This window comes from Misgurnus anguillicaudatus, chromosome 4 (assembly GCF_027580225.2).
Source record: "Misgurnus anguillicaudatus chromosome 4, ASM2758022v2, whole genome shotgun sequence".
NCBI classification, from domain to species: domain Eukaryota; kingdom Metazoa; phylum Chordata; class Actinopteri; order Cypriniformes; family Cobitidae; genus Misgurnus; species Misgurnus anguillicaudatus.
In genome coordinates this window covers 18,207,459-18,230,887 of record NC_073340.2, presented here as the reverse complement: position 1 = coordinate 18,230,887, position 23,429 = coordinate 18,207,459, and the positions used below count along the sequence as shown (strand labels likewise).

Genomic DNA, 23,429 nt, shown 5'->3' with positions numbered 1-23,429 from the left:
CAACCACATGCATCACGCATCTTGTCAGTGTCGGCGCCACGAGCGGGCCCTAGGGGGCATGGCCCGGCCACTTGAGTCACTGTGCCCCCTTACTTCTCAAAATAACAATGAACTTAATAATTAAAAAAATGTGCTGCAAATACATTTGGTTATACAATGAATACTGAATAAAATTCGGAGTATAATTAATAAAAAATAATAATTAAAATACTAACCCACAATGTTTAAGAATGCGGGGCTTGTAGTGCAGACCGTGCTGAACTCTGGATAATGTAGTCGAGGAGCGCTGTGTTCGCATGTGCGTTGTTAATAGTGATACACAGAAGGAAATACGAGCTGTTTTCATGTTTATCTCAAGTTTATTTGCAAGTTTTGCCCTGCCACCCGCGTGTTCAGATGTTGTAAACCTGATAAGAAAGCGATGGAGACTGTTTCGTTGGAAATAAAAAAAATGTGCTTCGGAACCACATTGTCTGCTCATCACTGCGTGTAAACAAACCCGAGTGAACTGTTACAACTACCGTCACGATAGCCGAGGCGGATGATAAAAAGGTAACAAATGCTAACATAGTCAGCCAGTTACATACACGCAGCCACTACATTTGAACAACACAAATTCTTAAAGGTATCCCCAGTGTTTTGTCTGCACTGAAAGTTACTGTCACGTTCGGGGGCTCAATCGCCAACTCATTTTCTGTCTAAATAATGTATACTTGTAAGTCTTGGCATTTGAGCAAGACGAAGAAATTTCGCGACAAATAATAGGACCTTCTTAAAAAGTTTAAAAAAGTCCTCTCGTCGCCTGCAGCTCTTCTGAAGGTAAACGCATAGTTCATTCTGGTGTTAGATATGTCAGTAACATTGTTTTCTTTTGCTGTTATTTGGTTATGTACTGGTCTTTATTATTTGCGTGAGTTATCCAGTCTTTCACTTTAACGTCATTATAAGTTATGTTTTTACTATAGTGAGGGATTTATTTGCGACAACAACTTGGCTGGCTGTATCAATCCTGCTAATTTCACGGCTAGTTGCTATATGAGTAAATATATAGACATAACATTTTGATTTGATGTCTTTTATTAGCTTATTTTTAAGAAATGCAAACCTTCTGGCAAAACGTTTCCAGACGCGTTAAAACAAGTTAAAAGTCAAAAGAGGAACATTCGGTTTAATCATTGTAAATACAATCTCATATACGTTATTAATTATGCATATTTATTCTGTATTAATTCGTAGGTATTAAACTGTCCCTGTTAACGTGACTCGCTCGCACTCGCGTCCGGGTGAGGCTGTGTTTCAGGCGGTTGTTCAAGGAATAAAATACCTTTGAATGTTGCGACTGGCCAGTGGCCAATCAGTACCAAGCATTTTACAGTGCCATGTAGTAATAATAATAATAAAATAATAAGATGAACCAGGTGCCCCACCAGTAAAATAGGAGGCCCCCTCATTCTGTATTCTCTGGCGCCGACACTGCATCTTGTCAAAATAAGTGCCTGCTGGACATGTGTCAAACCGGTTTATGATAAAAGAGACGCTCACGTTCATAAAATATTCGCAAGACACTCCCTTAAAAGTAAACTCTGATTACACATGAGATTGAGTATCTGGCAAATGTGAGCTTCACTTTTATCATAAACTCTAGACTCGTCTGCAGCAGGCAGTCACTTTGACAAGACGCACGATGCACATGGTTCACACGACACACAGAACACACACCTTGAAAGGACGAACCACACACATGACGGGCCAAACACATGTTGTGACGAGCTTCGCATCGTGCGCCCTCGAAAAATAAGTCACCGGCCACCGTGCTTTCCATCCATGTTCTTGTGCAGGACAACAAATGTCTTTTATCCACATAACTAATCCTGAGGTCATGTTTATGTAAAGATGACCAGGAAAATGTCTCACTGATTTAGGCTGACGGGATATAATGGTGTTGTTCCCATTGAGTTAATGTGGCCACAGGGGTCTTGCGTTCCTGATGTAGAGAGCGTGCTGCTGCTGTAACACAAACCCCAGATCCCTGGAATGAAACTGGGATCAAAATGAACCGAAACATAAGGGAGTTAAATAACGAACCAGTAGAGGTGACCACACAATCATGACACTGTTGTCTTTGTGCAATTTGCTCAGACAGTGACCTCTGTCTTGCTGTTTGTTTGGTAGGCCTTAAGTGTGGGATGGGGCTGATACAAAGGGTGTCCTCCATAGCCTGAGTACTGGAACTCGGGCAGTGTTCCCTCACTGAACTGCCTCCTGTTGATCGAAGTCTGTCTGCGATTGGAGTGCCCTGGATGTGACGTCTGTCGGTAGATGTGTCTTTGCCCAGAATCCCAAGCTTTAAAGGATGATCTGGAAAGCTGAGGATGGGTGATGGTCTTTGGGATACTGGACCTCTGCAGTTGGTTGGTCGGGATTGAGATGGAAAGGGGGGAATGGATGTCATGTGAAGGCAGGACTTGGTGTAGGTAGGACTTGTCTTTTGGGTACATCTGGATCGGTTTGAGGTGTGCAGGAGGGGATTGATGTTGAGAGAAATCCATTAGTGGATAACTCTTGTAGTAGCCTCGAGTCGCAGTATCAGCTGTTAAGGAGAAGCAGCAAGAAGTTAGAGAGGCAACAAATGTACAAAAAAATATGAATGTATCTAACATAAATGTCTAATACTATCTATCATTTGATGGATCAGCGAAGCAGTGTTGTTAGTCATCTAATGGTGAAGCTACACACAGAAGTACAACCATAAACCTGGTATACTATATTACACTAAATACTGTACATTATGCACAAACAGAAAGCCGCCGCACCATCCAGTTCAACCATGAGCTTCAGCCTTTAAGTTTTAATGAAGCACCTGCAACATCATTGTCTATATATTCCTTTGTTTCCTGCCGAGAGGTCTATGAGAGCCTGTCTAGCCTGAAATATTTAAAGGTCATTCCTTGGACATATGAGGTATCTCTCTTCTCACTTTAGTAACCTTCGAGTCTCATTGCATTAACATCCATTGATGCACTTGTCCTTTTTGTTCTTGTATTGTATGAGTAAATCAGAAGGTTTTATAAGGTGTGTACATGTGTTGTGAGTGTATGCCAGGGGACACAATGTACTTATATGCACCCAAGGAAGATACAAACACAGCAGAAGCATTTTGGTCATAGCCTCATCAAATCCATTATTGTAAACACATTTTTAGCATCTATTCTCTCATTTATTACTTTTCTCTTGCCACAAGAGATTCAGATAGATGACAGCTGAAAAACCCCAAGCTTACCCCATTGGCTGTACTGTCAAAGTGCATAACCATCATCATCACCACTATTATCGTGATTGTAGACCTTCTGAACCTTTGTTACATAGACAAAGCACATTTACACCTGGTATTAAGATGCGTCTTGGTTGATCTGATCACAAGTGGACGAGAGTGTCCAACCACATGAGCGTCTACACCACCAAAGCAATCCAGTCTAATATGTTTTCGACTACCGCTGAATGTGGTCAAAGTGGACAAGCTCAAAATGTTTCACACCTTGATTACGCCTGTAGTTAGCACTTGTGATCCGATTGACCAAAACGAATCTTAATACCAGGTGTAAACAGGGCCATAAATTTAGGTACAGACGTGTTCTGTTTACATACATATTGTAGGTGCATTATGTGTGCATCATTGTGATTTTGTTACTGTGATTGTCCCCGTATCTAGCAGGCAAGTGTTTCTGCCTAAAGTACATAAACAAGGGACAACAGCCAATGCATATCATGCCCAAAACCTCCTTCACTGTCATTCATTATAAATTAGTTAATATTAAGCAAAATGCAAGAATAGTTGTTTATTATTTTACATCTTGTTTAAAGGGGCAGTGTGTAATTTTTAGAAGGGTCTCTTGACAGAAATGCAAAGTAATATACAAAACTATATTATCAGGGGTGTATAAACCCCTTTCATAATGAACCGTTATGTGTTTATTACCTTAGAACGAGACCTTTTTATCTACATAGAAAGAGGGTCCCCTTACATGGAAGTCGCCATTTTGTGCCGCCATTGTTCTACAGAAGCCCTAAATGGATAATTTTTTTACTAAGTTGTCTCCGACGATGACATGTATGTCCGGTGGCAGCTTCTCTATGTGTTTCAAAAGCAAGGGGTTAGCAGTGGACTAAGCCGTTGGTTGCAATTCGCAACCTCACCACTAGATGCAGCTAAAATGTACACACTGCACCTTTAACTAATCTCAAACTTAGTAGACTAAGAACAGTAACAATATTTGACTTCCAAACAACCCATACAGCAAAAAAGAAAAAAAATTTGCTCTGCTAATACATTGTGTAGAAAGTAACGTTTAATTAAATATATTTTTAAATTTGAAAATATTTAGTTTTAACCTTTATATATGAGAATGTATTTCAAAATGTATTGCAGGGCCAACAAATTAATTTCTAATTTTAAAACCCATACGGAAAAAAAATATTTTTTCATGGCCAAAATAAGGCCAGTTTGTATAAAATGTATAAAGTATAAAATATATATGTATGTATAAAATATAAAATTTTAAGTATATTTTTTAAGTTGAAAATATATTTAATTTGAACCTTTTTAAACCTACAGATTTGTAACACAAAGTTTGTCTTTCAAATCGACATGAATATAAATGCTTTAAAGTATATTTATTTTTATATATTGAAAAATAAAAATATATTGGTGTAAAACGCATTTTTATAAACATATTTCAACACATATATTTTTGTATATTTTGATAAAAATGTAAAATTAAATTAGAAAATATTTTTATGTTTTTATATGTGACTTAAGCAAGGACCAAGACTCGTGAATTCTTTATAAAGCATCTACTTGACTGAAGGTAAGACAAAGCTTTATAAGAAATATAACCTTAAAATACGATATTAAAGTTTTCAAATTACACTTCTCTTGCAAAAAGTAAATATGAATATAAATAAAAGATGTGATGATGGCAAAACATCCTGTGTTGCATTATATAAGCAACACGTTTCGCATACTGAGACAAAAAATATGTGTGAACTGTGTAAAAGCGTTGCTGCGGGCAAACAGGATGTTATTTGAGTACTTTGGGGTGACTCTGAGTAACCTTGTTATACAGCCCTAAATGTGACCCATTTACACCAAAGGGCTTCCCTTATTCTGTCAATCAAACTCAGACTTCATGGCACTCAACAGAGCATGAAACAGTTCTGTTTGTGAATGGTGTTTGCACACTAGCATGTTGCTTTTCTTACCAACTGCTCTTAGAGAGTTGTATTTATTTAGCGTAAGGCCTGGTAAACTGAGGTTGCTTTGAGGTTGGGGCAGTCCGACGGGTGAACCAAAACAGAAGCCAGCATTGTTTAGATGGTACTGCTCTGGAATACAGAAGAAGGGTCAAAAAACATTAAAAAGTCATGCAGATCTATTAATATAGTCACAGTTTAAATTAAGCATGGTAGTGCTACAAATAAAACCCAAAAAACATGGTTACTTACCACAAATTAATAATTGTTTTGCTACTGTATAGTTTAACCATGGTTTTACAAATGGTAATTAATACGCCAAAAAACATTAATAACTAGGCCGGGATTAAGTGGATTTTATAAGTAAATGGTTAACGTATATAGTTTGTGCCCGAGAGCATTCGGTTAATATCATTATCTAATTTTTTAATGGACGTGGCGTTTAGCGGCATTTGCATCTGAGCCCTTCATATGTTTATATATTTACCCAATGAATACTCATTAGCATATTTAAACTAGGACACTGTTACATTAGGTGTCGGAAGACTTTGGTGCAATGTATGTCATGCGTCGAGTCACTGTGTTGAACTATAAAACCTATTTAAATTTGCTCTATATGCGGCACTCCGTCACCCATCCTATATTGACTACAAAGATGTTGTTCAGACTGAGCACTCAAATCAGATGCCCCAGTCTGGATGACCTATTTTTACTTCTAAGCTGTGGGTGACAGCACAGGAAGGACATTGATGCAATATTAGATGATGTTTTTTGTTTTGTTTTTCGTTTCTGTTTGTTCCATTACTCATTAGTCACGTTTCATTTAACGCGGGCGGTCTGAGAGATGTGGACAGCTGTTGTTTTAGGGTAAACCTGTGTAACACATACTAAAATTACTCTGTCATCTCCTAATGGTGCTAAACAACAATTTTTTATGCTTTATGAATGTTACATGAAAGCCAAGAGCATTCCCTTCAGTTGTGTTAATTCAGACAAGTACGTTTAGATCCCGTCCCAAGTTGAAAAAAAAGAGCGCACCCTGTTCTGACTCCAAGGTAAGGACACAAGGGAATAATTTGAAGTTTAACTGCATGCAGTTTAAATTAGTTGAACCATTATGCTGCTTTGGGACATTTCTACATCTCTTTTAGACAAGGTATAGGACACATTTAATATTTAAAAGAATGCAGCTCTCAGAAAACACTTCATAATATTCAACAGAAAAATATGGCTCTAAAAGAAAATACATAAAAATCTCTTTAAAACATAATCCGATGTTCAATAAAAAATTCATTCAGTTCTACAGTACACTGTAAAAAAACCATGTTTAGTGTTACAGTATATAGCACCTACACTCACTTAAAGGATTATTAGGAACACCTGTTCAATTTCTCAGTAATGCAATTATCTAATCAATCAATCAAATGGCAGTTGTTTCAATGCATTTAGTAGTGCGGTCCTGGTAAATACAATCTTTTGAACTCCAAACTGAATGTCAGAATGGGGAAAAAGGTGATTTAAGCAATTTTTATCGTGGCATGGTTGTTGGTGCCAGACAGGCCGGTCTGAGTATTTTCACATCTGCTCAGTTACTGACCATTTCTAGGGTTTACAAACCATTTCTAGGGTTTACAAAGAATGGTGTGAAAAGGAAAAACATCCAGTACGCGGCAGTCCTGTGGGTGAAAATGCCTTGTTGATGCTAGAGGTCAGAGGAGAATGGGCCGACTGATTCAAGCTGATAGAAGAGCAACTTTGACTGAAATAACCACTCATTACAACCGAGGTATGCAGCAAAGCATTTGTGAAGCCACAACACGCACAACCTTGAGGCGGATGGACTACAACAGCAGAAGACCCCACCGGGTACAACTCATCTCCACTGCAAATAGAAAAAAGAGGCTACAATTTGCAAGAGTTTACCAAAATTGGACAGTTGAAGACTGGAAAAATGTTGCCTGGTCTGATAAGTCTCGATTTCTGTTGAGACATTCAGAATGAGAACATGGATCCATCATGCCTTGTTACCACTGTGCAGGCTGGTAGTGGTGGTGTAATGGTGTGGGGGATGTTTTCTTGGCAAACTTTAGACCCCTTAGTGCCAATTGGGCATCGTTTAAATGCCACGGCCTACCTGAGCATTGTTTCTGACCATGTCCATCCCTTTATGACCACCATGTACCCATCCTCTGATGGCTACTTCCAGCAGGATTATGCACCATGTCACAAAGCTCGAATTATTCAAATTGGTTTCTTGAACATGACAATGAGTTCACTGTACTAAAATGGCCCCCACAGTCACCAGATCTCAACCCAATAGAGCATCTTTGGGATGTGGTGGAAAGGGAGCTTCGTGCCCTGGATGTGCATCCCACAAATCTCCATCAACTACAAGATGCTATCCTATCAATATAGGCCAACATTTCTAAGGAATGCTTTCAGCACCTTGTTGAATCAATGCCAAGGCAGTTCTGAAGGCGAAAGGGGGTCAAACACAGTATTAGTATGGTGTTCCTAATAATCCTTTAGGTGAGTGTATAAAGTACGGGGGTACTACAGGTACTACCTACACAGGTACTACAGGTGCTATATGGCACTTAAAATGGTTCCCCTATGATTACAAAACAGTGAACCACTTTTAGTGCTATTTAGCACCATTTGTTTTTAGAGCGTATATCTACACTAATATGTATCTTTGAGGTACTAATGTGCACTCTTTAGTACCAGTATGTACCTCTGAGGTACTTCTATGAACTCTTTAGGGTGAAAAACTGCACTTTTTAAAATGGTACCGCCCCAGTGACAGCTGGGGTACATATTTTGACATTTTTTCTGACGGAGACCATTTACCATCTAGTTGCCCTCATGGCACTTTCAGCCGGTTTGATAATGTGGAGAGAAAGAAAAACCTCACGAAGGGTTTGTTCATTAAGCAAGACTTACCATCAGAAAGACAAATCAGGCCTGACGCATTTATAATATAAAGTGTGTGATCCAACTGCACGAAAGATAGAAAAGTGAGTCTTATTTGCACATTTACATCATTAGATATTTCTGACTAGACCTTTGAAGTTAAATCTCTTACAGGGAAGCCCAGTGGGCTAATAACATCTTTTGATGCGTTATATAATCTTTGTTAAGGCGGTGTGCAGTGCGCGCAAGAGTGGTTTATTATGCTACATTTATCTATGCTAGTTTTTACATCTATTCTATTCTATTCTATTCTATTCTATTCTATTATTCTATTCTATTATTGCCTAAAAGACAGTGATATGATAGTTGCTTTAGTCCATTTGGAGTATGTTAAACTTTATATAACTTTTATATTTAATTCCTGCAGCAAATATAAAAAAATTAGTTGCTTTTAATTTTCCCTTTTTTTTACGTTGCAGCTGTAGCCATGTAGAATATGAAGAGAACTAATGGGTTTAAAATAAATAACCATTTAGCTGAGCTTTTAATGGCTTTAGGGACAAACTAAAGTATAGCTCAAAACTAATGGACAACCCAAAACTGTCTAAAATAGAACCATCATGCCTGTATAAGGTCAATAACCTGCCAGTCATGTTTCAGGATGGGACTGATTTGAATAGGGAATTGAGAATGTGCAACAAGGACGCACTAATGTGAGATCTGTATACTTGTGCATCATTGTTCACAGTCTTCAGTGAAATCCCACAGGCCTGAAGCGTGAAGAAGTCTGAAAGACCTCTTTGATGCTGCAGTGTGATGTATGAGTTTGTGTGTAATAACATGTAAAGCAAGGCTTCAATTTGTCAGTACTGCATGTCTTTGTGCTGTGGTATGTAAATGCACATTTAGTTTACAAGTTCTAATGCCTGAATTTTAATTCTAGTGATCATTTTTGTGGATCGTCTTGCAAATCTAAGCCTCCATGAAGAGATGTCAGCCCTTTTGAACTGAGTATTAACGCATCTCCTTTCCACTGTAGCATATAAAACAGCAAAAGTGTTATAATCTTCATACTGTTGCTAAGGATGTAAAAAGTATGCCGAGATATGTACAGGCACATCATTAAAACCTCTAAGCACCTCAAAGCGAAACTTAAATCCTCTCTTTAAAGTGCAAAGGAGAGTGTGCTGCTTAAGCACGGCACAGACGCCGCTTATCAGCATAAACCCCACATCAAGTGTCGGTCTGGAGCTCGCTGCATCTCACGCTTGTGTAAATCCACTGAGTGAAATCAGAGATGAGAAACCTTGCTTGCATGTGTAGATGAGCAAGCAAGAAAATGAGGTTACAGATAGTTTCTTTTGGTGCATGGGAAGAAATGGAAATTATCTGGGGGGGAATGGGAAGGTGGGGTGATGAAGGCACTTTATCAAGATTATCTCTCAGATATGAATGGCAAGATGTACAAAGCTATTTTTTAGGTTAAAAATAGACTTGTTTTGTGAGATGCACTAATGAAGATTCTGTTGAGTTCATTTCTACTCATTTTTATACTTTTATGTGTTTTCCTTTATTCATCATACTCAACATCAGACTTGGGTTCACATGCATGTCAACTTCACTTTTTCAGAGCCCTCGTGTACTCCTATTACTCACAACCATAAAGGTTTATTTTGTAAAGCAAGCAGAGGGAATCACAGGATGAGATTTGGAAAGGAATAAAGGAGGAGAATTGGGAGCTGAGAAAAAAAGAACGCTCCAGAATGTTATTGTAGTTAATGCAATGATGCCATGAATGTTAAACTAACCTAAGGACAAATCTTTTGCCATCCTATTTATCTCTTTTTTAAGTAGTGCTTTTCAAAGCACTCCCGCCACTGTCCCAGTGCTGAAACGTCTACACACGTTTGTAAATTCTTTATCTCTTGTTTGTTACAAATAAAGTTTTTTTAGAATACAAACCTTTGTAATATCTGTAAATTATTCTTTGAGATTACACATCATGTAGGCTATCCATTCATTTACAGCAATTAAAAGCCAGCTAATTTTACTTCCACGACTGAAAGAAAATGACTTTTAAAGGTTTTAATACCAAAAAATAACAATTTCAATACAAATGAAAACAACGCAATTTTTTAATATCAATCTTAAACTGCTGGTGTTCTTTCTCCGCTTTGTTTTTCAGTTTACAAATTCCGCTTCCTTAACAACGAATCGGCATGGCGCCATGTGCAACTTGCTTTTAAAGGGGATGAGAGCTGAGACTCTCATTGGTTTATTGCATGTTACACCCAAAACACACCCATCACTCATTACGAGAATAGGAACAACCCATTTAGGCCGTGTGCTTGGCGCATAAACTATTTTTCCCATCATTAAATTAGCAAAAGTGGAATCGGACATGCCCGTTTAGACCATGCGCTTTAGACAATGAGCTTAGATCGTTAATATAGGGCCCATGGTCTTTAACTTTCACTGTGATTATTCATACTAGAACGCACAATCCTCAGATTCCCATTACTGAACCCACTAGACTGCTGGTCTGCCAAGCTACCCAGCATGCACTGCTTCTAAGAAAAGGTTACTGCCTTCTGGGCATAGGCATTCAGACACTGAGGGGGTTTATTTTAAAGGTGATGTATAAAAGGTGATCTCTTACCCTAATTGTTTAAATTAGAGAAAAACAGTTGTGTAAGAAAAGAGATTAAAACTGGTGAGCTCACCACTGCGGCTGCGAAGCATCCTGACAGAGATGGCGTTTGCTCCAATAGGGGTCGTGTTTAGATGACCATCCACAGGACTCACCTCCCCACCTGGCTGTTTCAGAAACTCCTGTAGTGTTCTGCACAGAGATCACAGTAGGAACTTGTAATACACTTGTAGTGACAGTCTGTGCCAGGAGTGGGGAATCCTGGTCCTGGAGGGCAACTGTCCTGAGAGTTTAGTTCCAAACCTAATCCAACACTTGCATTTAATTTCAAAGTAATCCTGAAAACTTCTGCAGGACAGTGGCCCTTTTCAGGACCAGGAGTCCCCCCCTGGTCTACACTAACATTTAGGGCCCTGACATGCATTTGAGATTGTTGTGATCAACAATCCAATTTCAAACATTATTTGCTAAACAAAATGTGCTTTGTGTAAATAAGTGAAAGCGTCACTTGTTTATATGTACATGTGCATTTTTTTGTAAATAGCATTTCAGATTACTCAAGTTAAAGTTATGCATCTAAGATGGTCTGAGGCAAAAACCAAAGCTGTAAATCTTGTGATTAATCTCACTGGGGTCATGACAATGCTGATTGGCTAATGGCATCACAAGAATGAATTTAGTTTTAATACACTCAAATGCTGGGTTAGTGCTGGGGCAAAAAGATACACACAGTTGAAAAGAGTTTACATTTGACCCAAAAATTCGTTAAAACCCTCAAACCCTTAGGTTCGTCCTTTTTTGACCCAACGCTGGGTTAAAAATAACCTACACTGTAAAAAACGATGTCAAATCAACACATATTTTTAAGTTACTTTAACCTAACAAAATTAAGTTAAACAATTTTAACATGTTTTTATAACTTATCTGTGTGGATCTGTGTGCCCTGAGGCTTACAATAAACAGTGTTGTGATCTTGCCAATCTTGTCCTGGCTTTTTCCTTAAGCGCGGAGTATAGTCTGTTTTTTACATATACGCGAACGTACGCGCATGGTTGGATGCACAGCCTTGCAAAGTATAGTTTATTCGTACGTGTACACATACGCTCAAGGTATGCACATTGTGTCAAAATGCAATGCATTTTTTGGGCTACATAATACATTCTCCTGTAGGCGCATCGCGACCTACGCATCCTATGTGACGCGTCTGTTGGGTCAGTATGAAACCCCTTTTGGCAGTTGTTGGATCAAAGTAAATGAGACTTTAGAATGTGGGTGTCTGTTGGTGTCTGTTGGAGTTGGTAGTTGTCTCACCAGTGTGATTTGGCCTTTAAACTGCAATTCATTGACTGGCCACTAGAGGCTGGCTCCATAATCACCATTATTTAACACGACATGCATTTATTTAGCCCTTTTATTAAGTGTTAAATAAATGCATATTTAAATTAAGTGTATTAAGTGTTGCAATAGGCTACATGTGTAAAGCAGTGGTGCCTTACAAACACATCGGTTCAGAAGCAGGTCATTTATATTTTAATCGCACAATAATTGCACAGCCCTACTGTAAGTTACATAAGAAAATAAATCCTGCTATCCACAGGACTTTAGTTAATAAGGATCTGTTGTACCCTATTGTCCTGGAGTTCACAAATCCCTTTCCTATATACCTGAGTGCTTTGTTCTCCAAATCCTTGACAACCCATTATTGCCCTGTTTCCTATAGCTTACACTTGTGATCCCTGATGATCTCTCTAATTTCTTCCAACACCCCTTAACCAACAGGGGTATGTGATGAAATCTAATGTGATTGTCGAGCACAATTTCTCTGCCCTCTGGCCGCCTGATGCCACTGGTTGTAGGCCACCGCAGCCCAAAATAATAAAAGCAACACATCAGAGAGGCATGATAATAGAGTCATATAACACATGGATGACGTGTGTTAGGAAAGACAGGCCAGGTCAGCCTCATATGGGAAACATGGCTTTATCCTGCAGTACCGAAACGTTATCTTGTATGAAATGACTCTCTTTAGTTTGAATCATTCTTATATAAATATCATTATAGACCATTAATCCATGAACCCTAATGTCATATAAACACTTTCAGCTGTCACTTGATAATACTTTTAGTAAATAATGACAGAAATTTTTACCCTTTAAATTAAAGGTATGTTTAAATGACAACAAAGTACTCAAAACAATGTAGTGTTGTTGTAGCTCAGTTGATGCAGCATTGCGCTAGCAACCCAAACCTCATTGATTCTCAGAGAACAGTCGCTTTGGATAAAACCTTTTTAAAAAAGTAAAAGGTTTTTGAGAATTGCATTAAGATGACAACATCGTAAAAACAATTCTCATTCACATCTGTGAAAACACTGTATTATGCATGCCAGGGCAATAGTTGGCGATGTCACGCAAATTCTGTAGGCATGCACAAGACAAGGCAATCACAAATTGACGTTTTTATAGTTTTTACAGAGATTATAACAAAATTGTGTTCAAAACTTTGCCCATTGAAAACTTTATTAAACACTTTGAGGCCCCATAACGCATTTAAAGAGAAATATTTAGAATATGGCACATATGGCACAATGTTTTTTTGGCGCAAGATGACGTTACCTTATCAGACTGTAAAAATACATCTGCAACAGATAGTAATGTACTACAATTAGATTTTGTTGATATCCTGTACAACATCACCACCTGTGCTTTTGAAATCCATAACTCAGACAGACATCATCTGCTCCATTGTAGATGTCCCTGTGGAGACCTTTTCACACCTACCAGTCATTGGATTCTGCATTCCTGAACAGCTGTCCTCTCACAGTATATCTGAGATATTGATGCATGAATATTTTTTGTAAACTTCACAACTTGTAGACTAATAGACACTAAGAGACAGACCACTCACACAGTAGGATCATTAGGCTCAATATTGGAGCTGAATTCAACAGGTCTGGGTCAAAATCATTGGTGGTCCTGAAAAAATGCTTGTCATTTATCCATTAAAAGTAGGCAATGACAGCAGACCAGTGTATTGTACAAAGCAGATACTGTAATACAAAGCACTTTTGTATACAAACACCATTCGGTAGATTTATGTTTAAAAAACAAAGTTTATGAGACTGTTGTTAAAAGTTGTGGATGTTTCAACATTTATTATTGACACATAGCTATGAATATTTGTCTTTCCTGTCAAGAGAAATATAAGAGTTAAAATTAGTGGAAATTAAAATGTTTGTGCTTTTCAACTTACATTTACATTTACTGAAACGTGGATCTGTATAAAGCCCATATTCAGTTACATTTTTCTTCTTTCCTTCATATTTTGTGTGTCTTGCAAGTTTGACTTTTTCAAACTTTTCATACAATTCCTTTAAAAAACACTGATGCCTGTCCATTGTAAAGGCTTTTTTTATCAGAAACATTTACAGGCTTCCTAGAGAGACAATCAACTTGCTGATGTATAGGTAAGTAGCCTTCAGTATAATGCACAAAAACATGATTTTGGAAGAAAGAAAGGCAGCTCTGCAACAAAAATCATTTCTACTTACAATAACAACAAAAAGTAGTCATATATGCAGTGGCGGCTCGTGACTGCTCATCCGAGGGACGCTTATTCAAAATAAGTGTCCAGAGTGTCATGTGTGTTGCTTGTGTTTTCAAAATATGTGTTTGTGGCGTCATGTGAACCATGTGCATCACGTGTTTTGTCAAAATAAGTGCCTGCTGCAAACGCGTCATAACCGTTTATGATAAAAGAGATGCTCACGTTCACGAAATACACGCAAGACACTACCTTAACCCTAAACTCTGATTACGCATGAGATTATGCGAGTATCTGGCAAACGCGAGCGTCTATTTTATCATAAACCACTTTAGACGTGTCTGCAGCAGGCACTTATTTTGACAAGACACGTGATGCACATAGGATCTCTTGATGCACAGAACACATATTTTGAAACTACGAACCACACACGATGGGCTACATACATGTTGTGACGAACTTCCCATCGAGCGCCCTTTAAAAAAGAAGTCACCGGCCGCAACTGCATATATGATATATATGTTTATTTTCCTGTTCAGAATTGTCACACAATGTGTAATCATTCAATCCTGTACAGTGCTATAGATATCAGTAGAACACAATGGGATCCTAATGAGGTTCACCGTTTTAATAATGATCTGATAGTTACACAACTGTAGCTGATAGACACAAATTACAGAACAGTCTCTTATGATTCACAAGAATAATTAGTATCCTTGTCTCATTTAATTGCAATAATTATTGCCCTATATAATTTATGCAGTACTTTAACCGGATGCAATGCAGTCATCCTGATAAAACGGTGCAGAAGCTGTCCTGTCAGTGGAGTTTAGACCTTTAGATTGGTGTTGAGTGATTTTACCAGCCATTATTCATAATGTGCAAATATGTAATTATATTACCGGAAGAATAGCTTTGCCTTGCTTAATGCAATGGAAAACTGAATTATTCTTGTTTTTTAATGTCAAATGGAATCAGTATCATTGCATTGTTATTTAACATGCAGGGGCAAAGAAAGTCCAAGAGTGCCTATGAGTGGTTTGTCAAAGGTCACAGACTTCCTTAAAGTCACAGTGGAGATGAGAGAGAGGCAGTGGGGGGCAGACCGATGCAAATGTCAGTGCACACCCACTAAGACTCAACGGTCCAGGAGAGACATCTCTAAAATAAGAAAGACGCATTAACACGCAAACACATGCCGCCTAACCATGAGCAGTTTCATCTTATTCAACTCAGTGAGTTTGGATCCACAGGTTAAAAATCAAACAAACTCCTTAGGAGGAGGTGGGACTTACTGCATCATCATGGCTTTCAGTATCTATCTAAACACATCTCATTTCATGTTGAAAGCAGGTTGTAAATGTATGCTATTACTTAAATAAAATACAATTTTGTTTCTATTGCTCATAGTGACAGTAATTCATTAGGTGATGATTTAACGATTGAATAAAAGGATTAAATCCAGATGCACTTTTTAACTGAGCTGTATCAGGTACTTGGATCACAGTTCTGGAGCAATGCTGTACAATCTTTAGAAAATATGACACAAATTGTTAGTCTTATGCATCTCCTCAATCCAGCATTCATATCAGACCAACAAAATTGTGAATTGCATTGCATTCAGCACATTTTATGGGTGCACTTGTTTTGTTACCTGAATTGCACCTGGTTGCTTGTGTAAATCAGGTGCTAAAACAATACAGAGCATGTGCAAGTAAACAGGCCTTTTAGCAATCCAATTCATTCTGAATGAACAACCCATCCCAATTTACAAACATGTAAAGGATTGCGATGCTCCTGCAAATGCGCGATGTGGCATTATTAAAATGTATCTGGGTATGGTTGCAACACTATAATCATTCAATAAACACAAAATTGGTATTTGAGCGGTGTGATATCTAACATAAAATAAAACTAAATTAAATATTAAGACATGGATAATATGGAGCAGGAAAATTCATTTCTACAGTTTATCTTTATGGCATGTTCTCTAGAGAAGGTAGACCGAAAATATGAATCTTTAGAAAAGTTGGTTTAATCTCAAAGCGGAGTGTTAATCTCAGGAGAGCATAATCTTGTAAGAAGAGCTAATCTGGTGTGCAGTGTTCAAAGTGTGGGAAATGCTAATCTTCAGAGGAATATTTTTGTCATGGACGTGTGCTCACCTCTGTCAGGGAGTTTGCATTACTGGGTCATTTCATTTCTGGGTTTCTGCAGAACGTGGTGTGAGAGTAATACATTCTCTTTACTTCGTTTCATTGCTCATGACAGGTAATTTGATATTCATGGAGATTGTGAATATTTAGGAAAAGGTTAGATAGAAAGCTAGGACAGGAAAAAGAAAAAATGAGCTTTTGAAGGGAATGGAATGGCGGACAGCTGGGAATTTAGGCAGGAGAAAAAAGATATACTCAAGGAGCATAGTGTTTTGATATTTTTTGTATGTGCATTGACGGCATGAATATTAAGCTATCCTAAGTACAGCATTCCTACGCTTTATTTATGTCGATTGCAGAGACGTTTGTTAAAATTTGAAAGAGTTACCATAAATATTAATGACTGTACCCTGAACTGAATGAAGCATCACTCCGATACTCGTTGCCTGCTTTGTATTTGTTGAAGATAATACACTTAATTTGCCAAAATATCCATAACAACATTTCTTCAGCTCTGTTCCAAAGGCTGGTGAGCTACTTATTTTTGAGCCGTCATAGGTGTAAAAGGTAGCAAATTCACGTGGTTCTTTTACTTTGGCCTAAAGGCAACATCATGCATCCTTCATGAAGAAGGTGTTCCAAACATTTATTATGAGTAAAGATATTTTTCCATGGTGGCAAATGTATTTAAAGAAATGTATAATAAAATAATATATTTCAGGGTATAAATATATAATAGTGTATTAACATATATTTAACTATTAGGACTAATTTACCCAATATTTGTGTGTGTTTTTATGCTTTTTAATTTTATTGATATCTTAGTTTCATTTTCTCATTTTTAGATTATCTCATTGTTATCTTAGTCTAATAGTCTCATTGTGTTTTGAGTATCTCATTATCATCTTAGACTCATTGTCTCATTACTTAAGTATCTCATTGTTAGATTAGTCTTATTGTCTCATTTTTTGAGTATCTCATTATCATTTTAGTCTCATTACTCGAGTATCTCATTGTTAGCTTAGTCTCATTTTGCTTGAGTATCTCTTTATCATTTTAGTATCATTGTCTCATTACGTAAGTATCTCATTGTTAGATTACTCTTATTGTCTCTTTTTTTTGAGTATCTCATTATCATCTTAGTCTTATTGTATCATTACTTGAGTATCTCATTGTTAGCTTAGTCTCATTTTGTTTTTAGTATCTCTTTATCATCTTAGTCTCATGCTTGAGTATCTCATTGTTAGTTTAGTCTCATATTCTCATTTTGCTTGAGTATCTCTTTATCATCTTAGTATCATTGTCTCATTACGTCAGTATCTCATTGTTAGATTAGTCTTATTGTCTCATTTTTGGAGTATCTCATTATCATTTTAGTCTTATTGTCTCATTAGTTGAGTATCTCATTGTTAGCTTAGTCTCATAGTCTCATTTTGTTTTGAGTATCTCATTATCAACTTAGTCTCATTGTCTCATTTCTTAAGTATCTCATTGTTAGCTTAGTCTCATGGTCTCATTTTGTTTTGAGTATCTCTTTATCATCTTTGTCTCATTGTCTCATTACTTGAGTATCTCATTGTTAGCTTAGTCTCATAGTCTCATTTTGTTTTAAGTATCTCATTATCATCTTAGTCTCATTGTCTCATTACTTGAGTATCTCATTGTTAGCTTAGTCTCATAGTCTAATTTTGCTTGAGTATCTCTTTATCAACTTAGTCTCATTGTCTCATTTCTTAAGTATCTAATTGTTAGCTTAGTCTCATGGTCTCATTTTGTTTTGAGTATCTCTTTATCATCTTAGTCTCATTGTCTCATTACTTGAGTATCTGATTGTTAGCTTAGTCTCATAGTCTCATTTTGTTTTGAGTATCTCTTTATCATATTTGTCTCATTACTTGAGTATCTCATTGTTAGCTTAGTCTCATAGTCTCATTTTGTTTTAAGTATCTCATTATCATCTTAGTCTCATTGTCTCATTACTTGAGTATCTCATTGTTAGCTTAGTCTCATAGTCTAATTTTGCTTGAGTATCTCTTTATCAACTTAGTATCATTGTCTCATTACGTAAGTATCTCATTGGTAGAGTAGTCTTATTGTCTCATTTTTTTGAGTATCTCATTATCATCTTAGTCTTATTGTCTCATTACTTGAGTATCTCATTGTTAGCTTAGTCTCATAGTCTCATTTTGTTTTGAGTATATCATTATCATCTTAGTCTCATTGTCTCTTTACTTAAGTATCTCATTGTTAGGTTAGTCTAATTGGCTCATTTTTAGTATTCCATTTTCATTGTAGTCTCATCGTCTCATTACTTAAGTATTACATTGTTATCTTAGTCTCATAGTCTTATTTTGTTTTAAATATCTCATTATCATCTTAGTCTTATTGTCTCATTACTTGAGTATCTTATTGTTAGCTTAGTCTAACTGTCTAATTTTTTGAGTATCTCATTATCATCTTAGTCTTATTGTCTCATTTTTTGAGTATCTCATCATTTTAGTCTCATTGTCTCGTGTTTTGAGTATCTCATTTTCATTTTACTCTCATTGTTTCATTTTTTGAGTATCTCATTTTTATCAGTATGCATTTTCTTGTATCTTCTCACCTGGAGTTTCTGAGGTCATTCTGGCCTCCACGGCTCTTCTCCAGACCCAGTTTGGTGAAGATTCCCACCAGAACCATGATGGCCACCACGCCACAAATGATGTACACAATCATATGGGTGCGATCTCGCTCATGGTCTGGCTGAACCACGGTGTTGGTGGCCACTGGTTTTCCAGTGTTGGCCCAGATGGGAGTGTCATAATTAGAGCAAGAGGTCTGTTCCAGCCGTTGCTGACGGAACTGACAGCAAAACCGATAGAAACAGGTCCCACAACAGTACAGGAAGATACCCGCATTACAATTAAAAGGAGGATCCCACTGGCCCATCACATCGTAGTACCCTCGGCAACGAGTCCCAGTGGGTGGCACAGTGTCCTCCTCCACTTCTCCAGGTGTGGTCAGAGACAATGGTCCCTCTGATGTCACAGAAATGAACAAAGCATCTTCAGTCTGATTGGCCGTTTGGATGTCCATCTCAGTAGTACTTTCGTCCTGTGCTCTAGTGGCCCACCCCAGAATGCCAGTCAGCAGAAGATGTAGCAAAAAGCAATATCCAGCCATGCTTTATCCGACACAGCTATTTAACAATGACTTTTAAACTGAGTATATCCTTAGAAATAAATACTAAAAGTCTTCAGTTTTAAAAGTTGAATGGCTGATGACTTATCTTTCGGTTATCACATAACACCAGCTGCGGTCTGATAGTTTAAATAATAAAAATTATTATTATATTAAAATAATAAATTAATATTGCAATTTTGTTTTAAAGCATGAACATTCATATTTAATCTAATTAAATAATTTTAAATGTTTCAAAATTAAATCAACTTTCTGTCTCCAAACATGCAAACAAAAAATGCAGTTTTACAGTTCTTAAAAAATACACAAAATTACAGTTTTTTTAATTACAGTAGCATTACCTTTGTCCTTTGAGAAAGAAAAAATAAATGCTTGGACATTCGTTCTTTAGCCCTTGTTCATCCATGCATGCATTTCATTTTACATATCCCATCACTGTAGCTCAACACTTGTGTCAGTAGTTAAAGTTTTCTGTTCACTTCTATAAACGACCAATCTTTGTAACTTGCCCCCAAAAAATCCCCTTCGCGCACAGAGCACAGCGACTGAGTGTTTAAATCCACAGCGATGCACTCAGACTGATTTCTCTGAGCCTTGCAAAGAGCAACAGTTCAGGATTCAAATTCAAACTCCTCCCCTTTGTTCAGCACATCACAAAAAAGAGAGCAAGAGAGGAGGGGATGGGGGCAAATTTCTCATCCATACACTGTATATAATATTACAAGGAAGCAGTGACACTATTCTGCAAAAACTTATCTTGCAATTTAATAGACTTACAGATTGAAAATAAAAAGAAAATATTCCTATTTGGATAGTCATCTTTATGTACATCTTTATGTATAAATGTCAGTTTATTTTTTCATCTAATCCAGTAGCATTTAAGCTACAATAGTGTATAAGATTTGATATATCCATTACCAAAACTCTTTTGAAGTTTATCCATCTAGCTATCATTTTTAGTAAGTTGGTTTCAGGCCCCTTGACCTTAGGGAATTTCAAATCAACACAATTCCAGATGTTATAGCACATGCATTGCAATAGCAGCACATGGATTCATGGGTTTGATCCTGGGAGCACCAATACTGATAAAATGTGTATCTTGAATGCACTGTGAGTCACTTTGAATTTAATGCATGTAAAATTATTGTAATCATCCACTGTAAATCAACAAGACATGAGAAACACTTTAAGGTGCTTTATTAAAGAAGCCTTTCTTACATCCTCTCAAAATCCTCTTACATTTCCAAAATCCATCTTGTGCCCATAACCAAACACTTTTTTCTTCACTGTGCCTTATTTCACATGCCAAGTAAACAGATTTTTTACACATGGCCATAAGATGTTTATTTTCAAGACGAGTAAAAACTCTTTTGGTTGTTGCAGATATTTCTTCCTCTGTGTTTGTTCTTCTGTTCTTCATCCTCTGTGCAGAAATGACAGGTACTGAGGAGGCTCATGTCTTTGATCTGCACTCTATATCAGGTTAATATTTGACAAGCACAACCTGGAGTTCTGAGCAGAGGAAGAAGATCAGGATGGAAGAGACATTACACAAAACTCTTCGGTCCTCTCGAAGTAAATCTCTCTTGTTTCCTCCATTTATCTATCTTTCTCACATACTCTCGTATCTTGCTATATCACAGACTGTCCTTTTTCAGAACACAAAGCATTTTATCTTGTAATAACTTTAAAAGTATTTGAAGATGATAATGGTGATCAGATTTGTGATAATGACAGCTGATTGTACATTATACAAAAAAAACATGACTTTTGATCCGATTTTTTGAAATTATTATTTTGGCTTTTCATTAAGAAGTGTAAAAATAATCTAGCAACGAGACAGACACTTCAAATAGATGTCTTTGTGACAGTGTAATAAATTATACATTTAAGTAGGCTACTGAGTAAATTACAGTATTATTGGCAGCTGTTTGCCAGTAACTTACTGTAGATTTAAATTTATGTTATTAACATTAACAAGTCTTTATCTTTACAGAATAAAACAAAAATAACAGCCGCACGCAAAGCATTCTGGTAACCAAAATCTGAAGGAAAAAAAGTGAAAAAGGTTGATGAGGATGAGGCTGTTATTTTATAGTTTTATTCTGTAAAGACTAAGGGCCCTATTTTAACGATCGGTCTAAATGGGTGTGTCCGATGCCACTTTTGCTAATTTAACGACGGGAAAATTGTTTGTGTGCCGAGCGCACGCTGGAAAAGGGTTGTTCATATTCTCCTAATGAGTAATGGGTGTTTTGGGCATAATGTAATGAGAGTCTCAGCTCTCATCCCCTTTAAAAGCCAGTTGCGCTGGCACTATATCTAATCTAGATGACGCACTTTGTAAACTGAAAAACTAGCAGAGGAAGAAGACCCCCAGTTTAAGAATTATGTTAAAGCAACACTACGTAGTTTCCATGTAAAAATGACTTACAGTTCCCCCATGTGGTTGAAAAGCGCAACAGTGCCTGGTATCAGACACTCTTCTGCAGGCAGGGGGAGGAGCGGGGCTGTGCTTTCTACCCTCCACCGCCACTTTCAGAGTGTGCTTGTAGCAGCTAGGAGACTGCTCAGGTTGCAGCAACAGTACAATTTGTCCAGTTAGAAGTTGTTCTATCACTGAAATAATTTTAGAGACATTATTTAAAGGTAAAAAACTACATAGTGTTGGTTTAAAAAATTATTTTTTTCATTTTTATTGAAATTTTAATTTTTTTGGATAGTAATTGTGACGTGAGTTATATTCTTTAGAGATTAAAATGTAGTCGTGACTTACAGTAATTGTGGCCATAAACCTTGTTAAAAGAAAATAAGAGCAGCGGTGCAAACAAATGATGCACAATGGATGTCGTCACATCATCCTGAGTCTGGGGTGATCTCGCCGTAAGGAGTTTTTAGTGTAAGAAAATGGCTGTGTTAAATTTAAAATAATTATATGAAAAAGCAAGAAAGCTGTGATCTGCTTCATTTGTACAAATAAATATGTGGTTGTTAGGTCTGAATAATCTTGATGTTGAATTTAATATTTATCCTGTGCCATATTCAGCAACACAAACACATAGACTGTTTACCCTCAAGTGCCAATGTATTCTGATGAGGGCACGTTCATTTTTCCCACCAAGAAGCTGGGAGTGATTCATTTTGTCTTTATTAATATTTACTTTAGTGTTTAGTGTATTTACTGTGTCTCATTTTCATTACGCAATTTAGCTTTCAAAACCAGAACAGAATTTTACTTCTAAATCATTTAAAAACGGCTTTAGTTTTTTCCTTCACTGGTTACATTTCTCTCTGTCCTTAACTAGTCTGGTATATATGCCTCAAGCCAGCATTAACCCAGTCATACACAAACAGTCATATTCACCAACTCTCCCATCTTTAAAGTGTTATTAAATCTAAACTTAAGACATTCTTCTTTAACAAAGCATTCACATAAAATGTCCAGTAAATGTACATTTCCCGCAGTAGTTAGTTTGTCCAGAACAAAGCACTCACATACCTCATATGGGTAATATACTTATGCCGCAATAGTTAGCCTGTCTGGAACCGAGCCGACTTGAACCACTATAATGTTTGACACTTGCATTGCATGCGAACGGCCCCTACGCTAATAGAATTCTGTTTTTCTCTCCCTGTCTCGTCCTCAACCACGAGGACCATGAGACAAACAGACCCAGTTCCGGTTGCTGTGAAGATCATTGCATCACTGATCCACTGGCTGTCCTTCAACGTGA

The 23,429-nt window shown here is 37.1% G+C and overlaps 1 protein-coding gene across 1 annotated transcript; it reads right to left on the bottom strand.

Moving 5' to 3' along the window:
* Window positions 1-971: 971 nt before the first annotated feature.
* shisa8b (shisa family member 8b) lies at window positions 972-20,453 on the bottom strand. The gene is made up of 4 exons (XM_055177181.2): window positions 19,118-20,453; window positions 10,887-11,005; window positions 5,260-5,382; window positions 972-2,590 (listed from the first exon to the last, which is right to left on the bottom strand). The coding sequence occupies exons 1-4, from the start codon at window positions 19,675-19,677 to the stop codon at window positions 2,136-2,138; spliced, it is 1,257 nt and encodes a 418-aa protein (XP_055033156.2). The 5' UTR covers window positions 19,678-20,453; the 3' UTR covers window positions 972-2,135.
* Window positions 20,454-23,429: the final 2,976 nt, after the last annotated feature.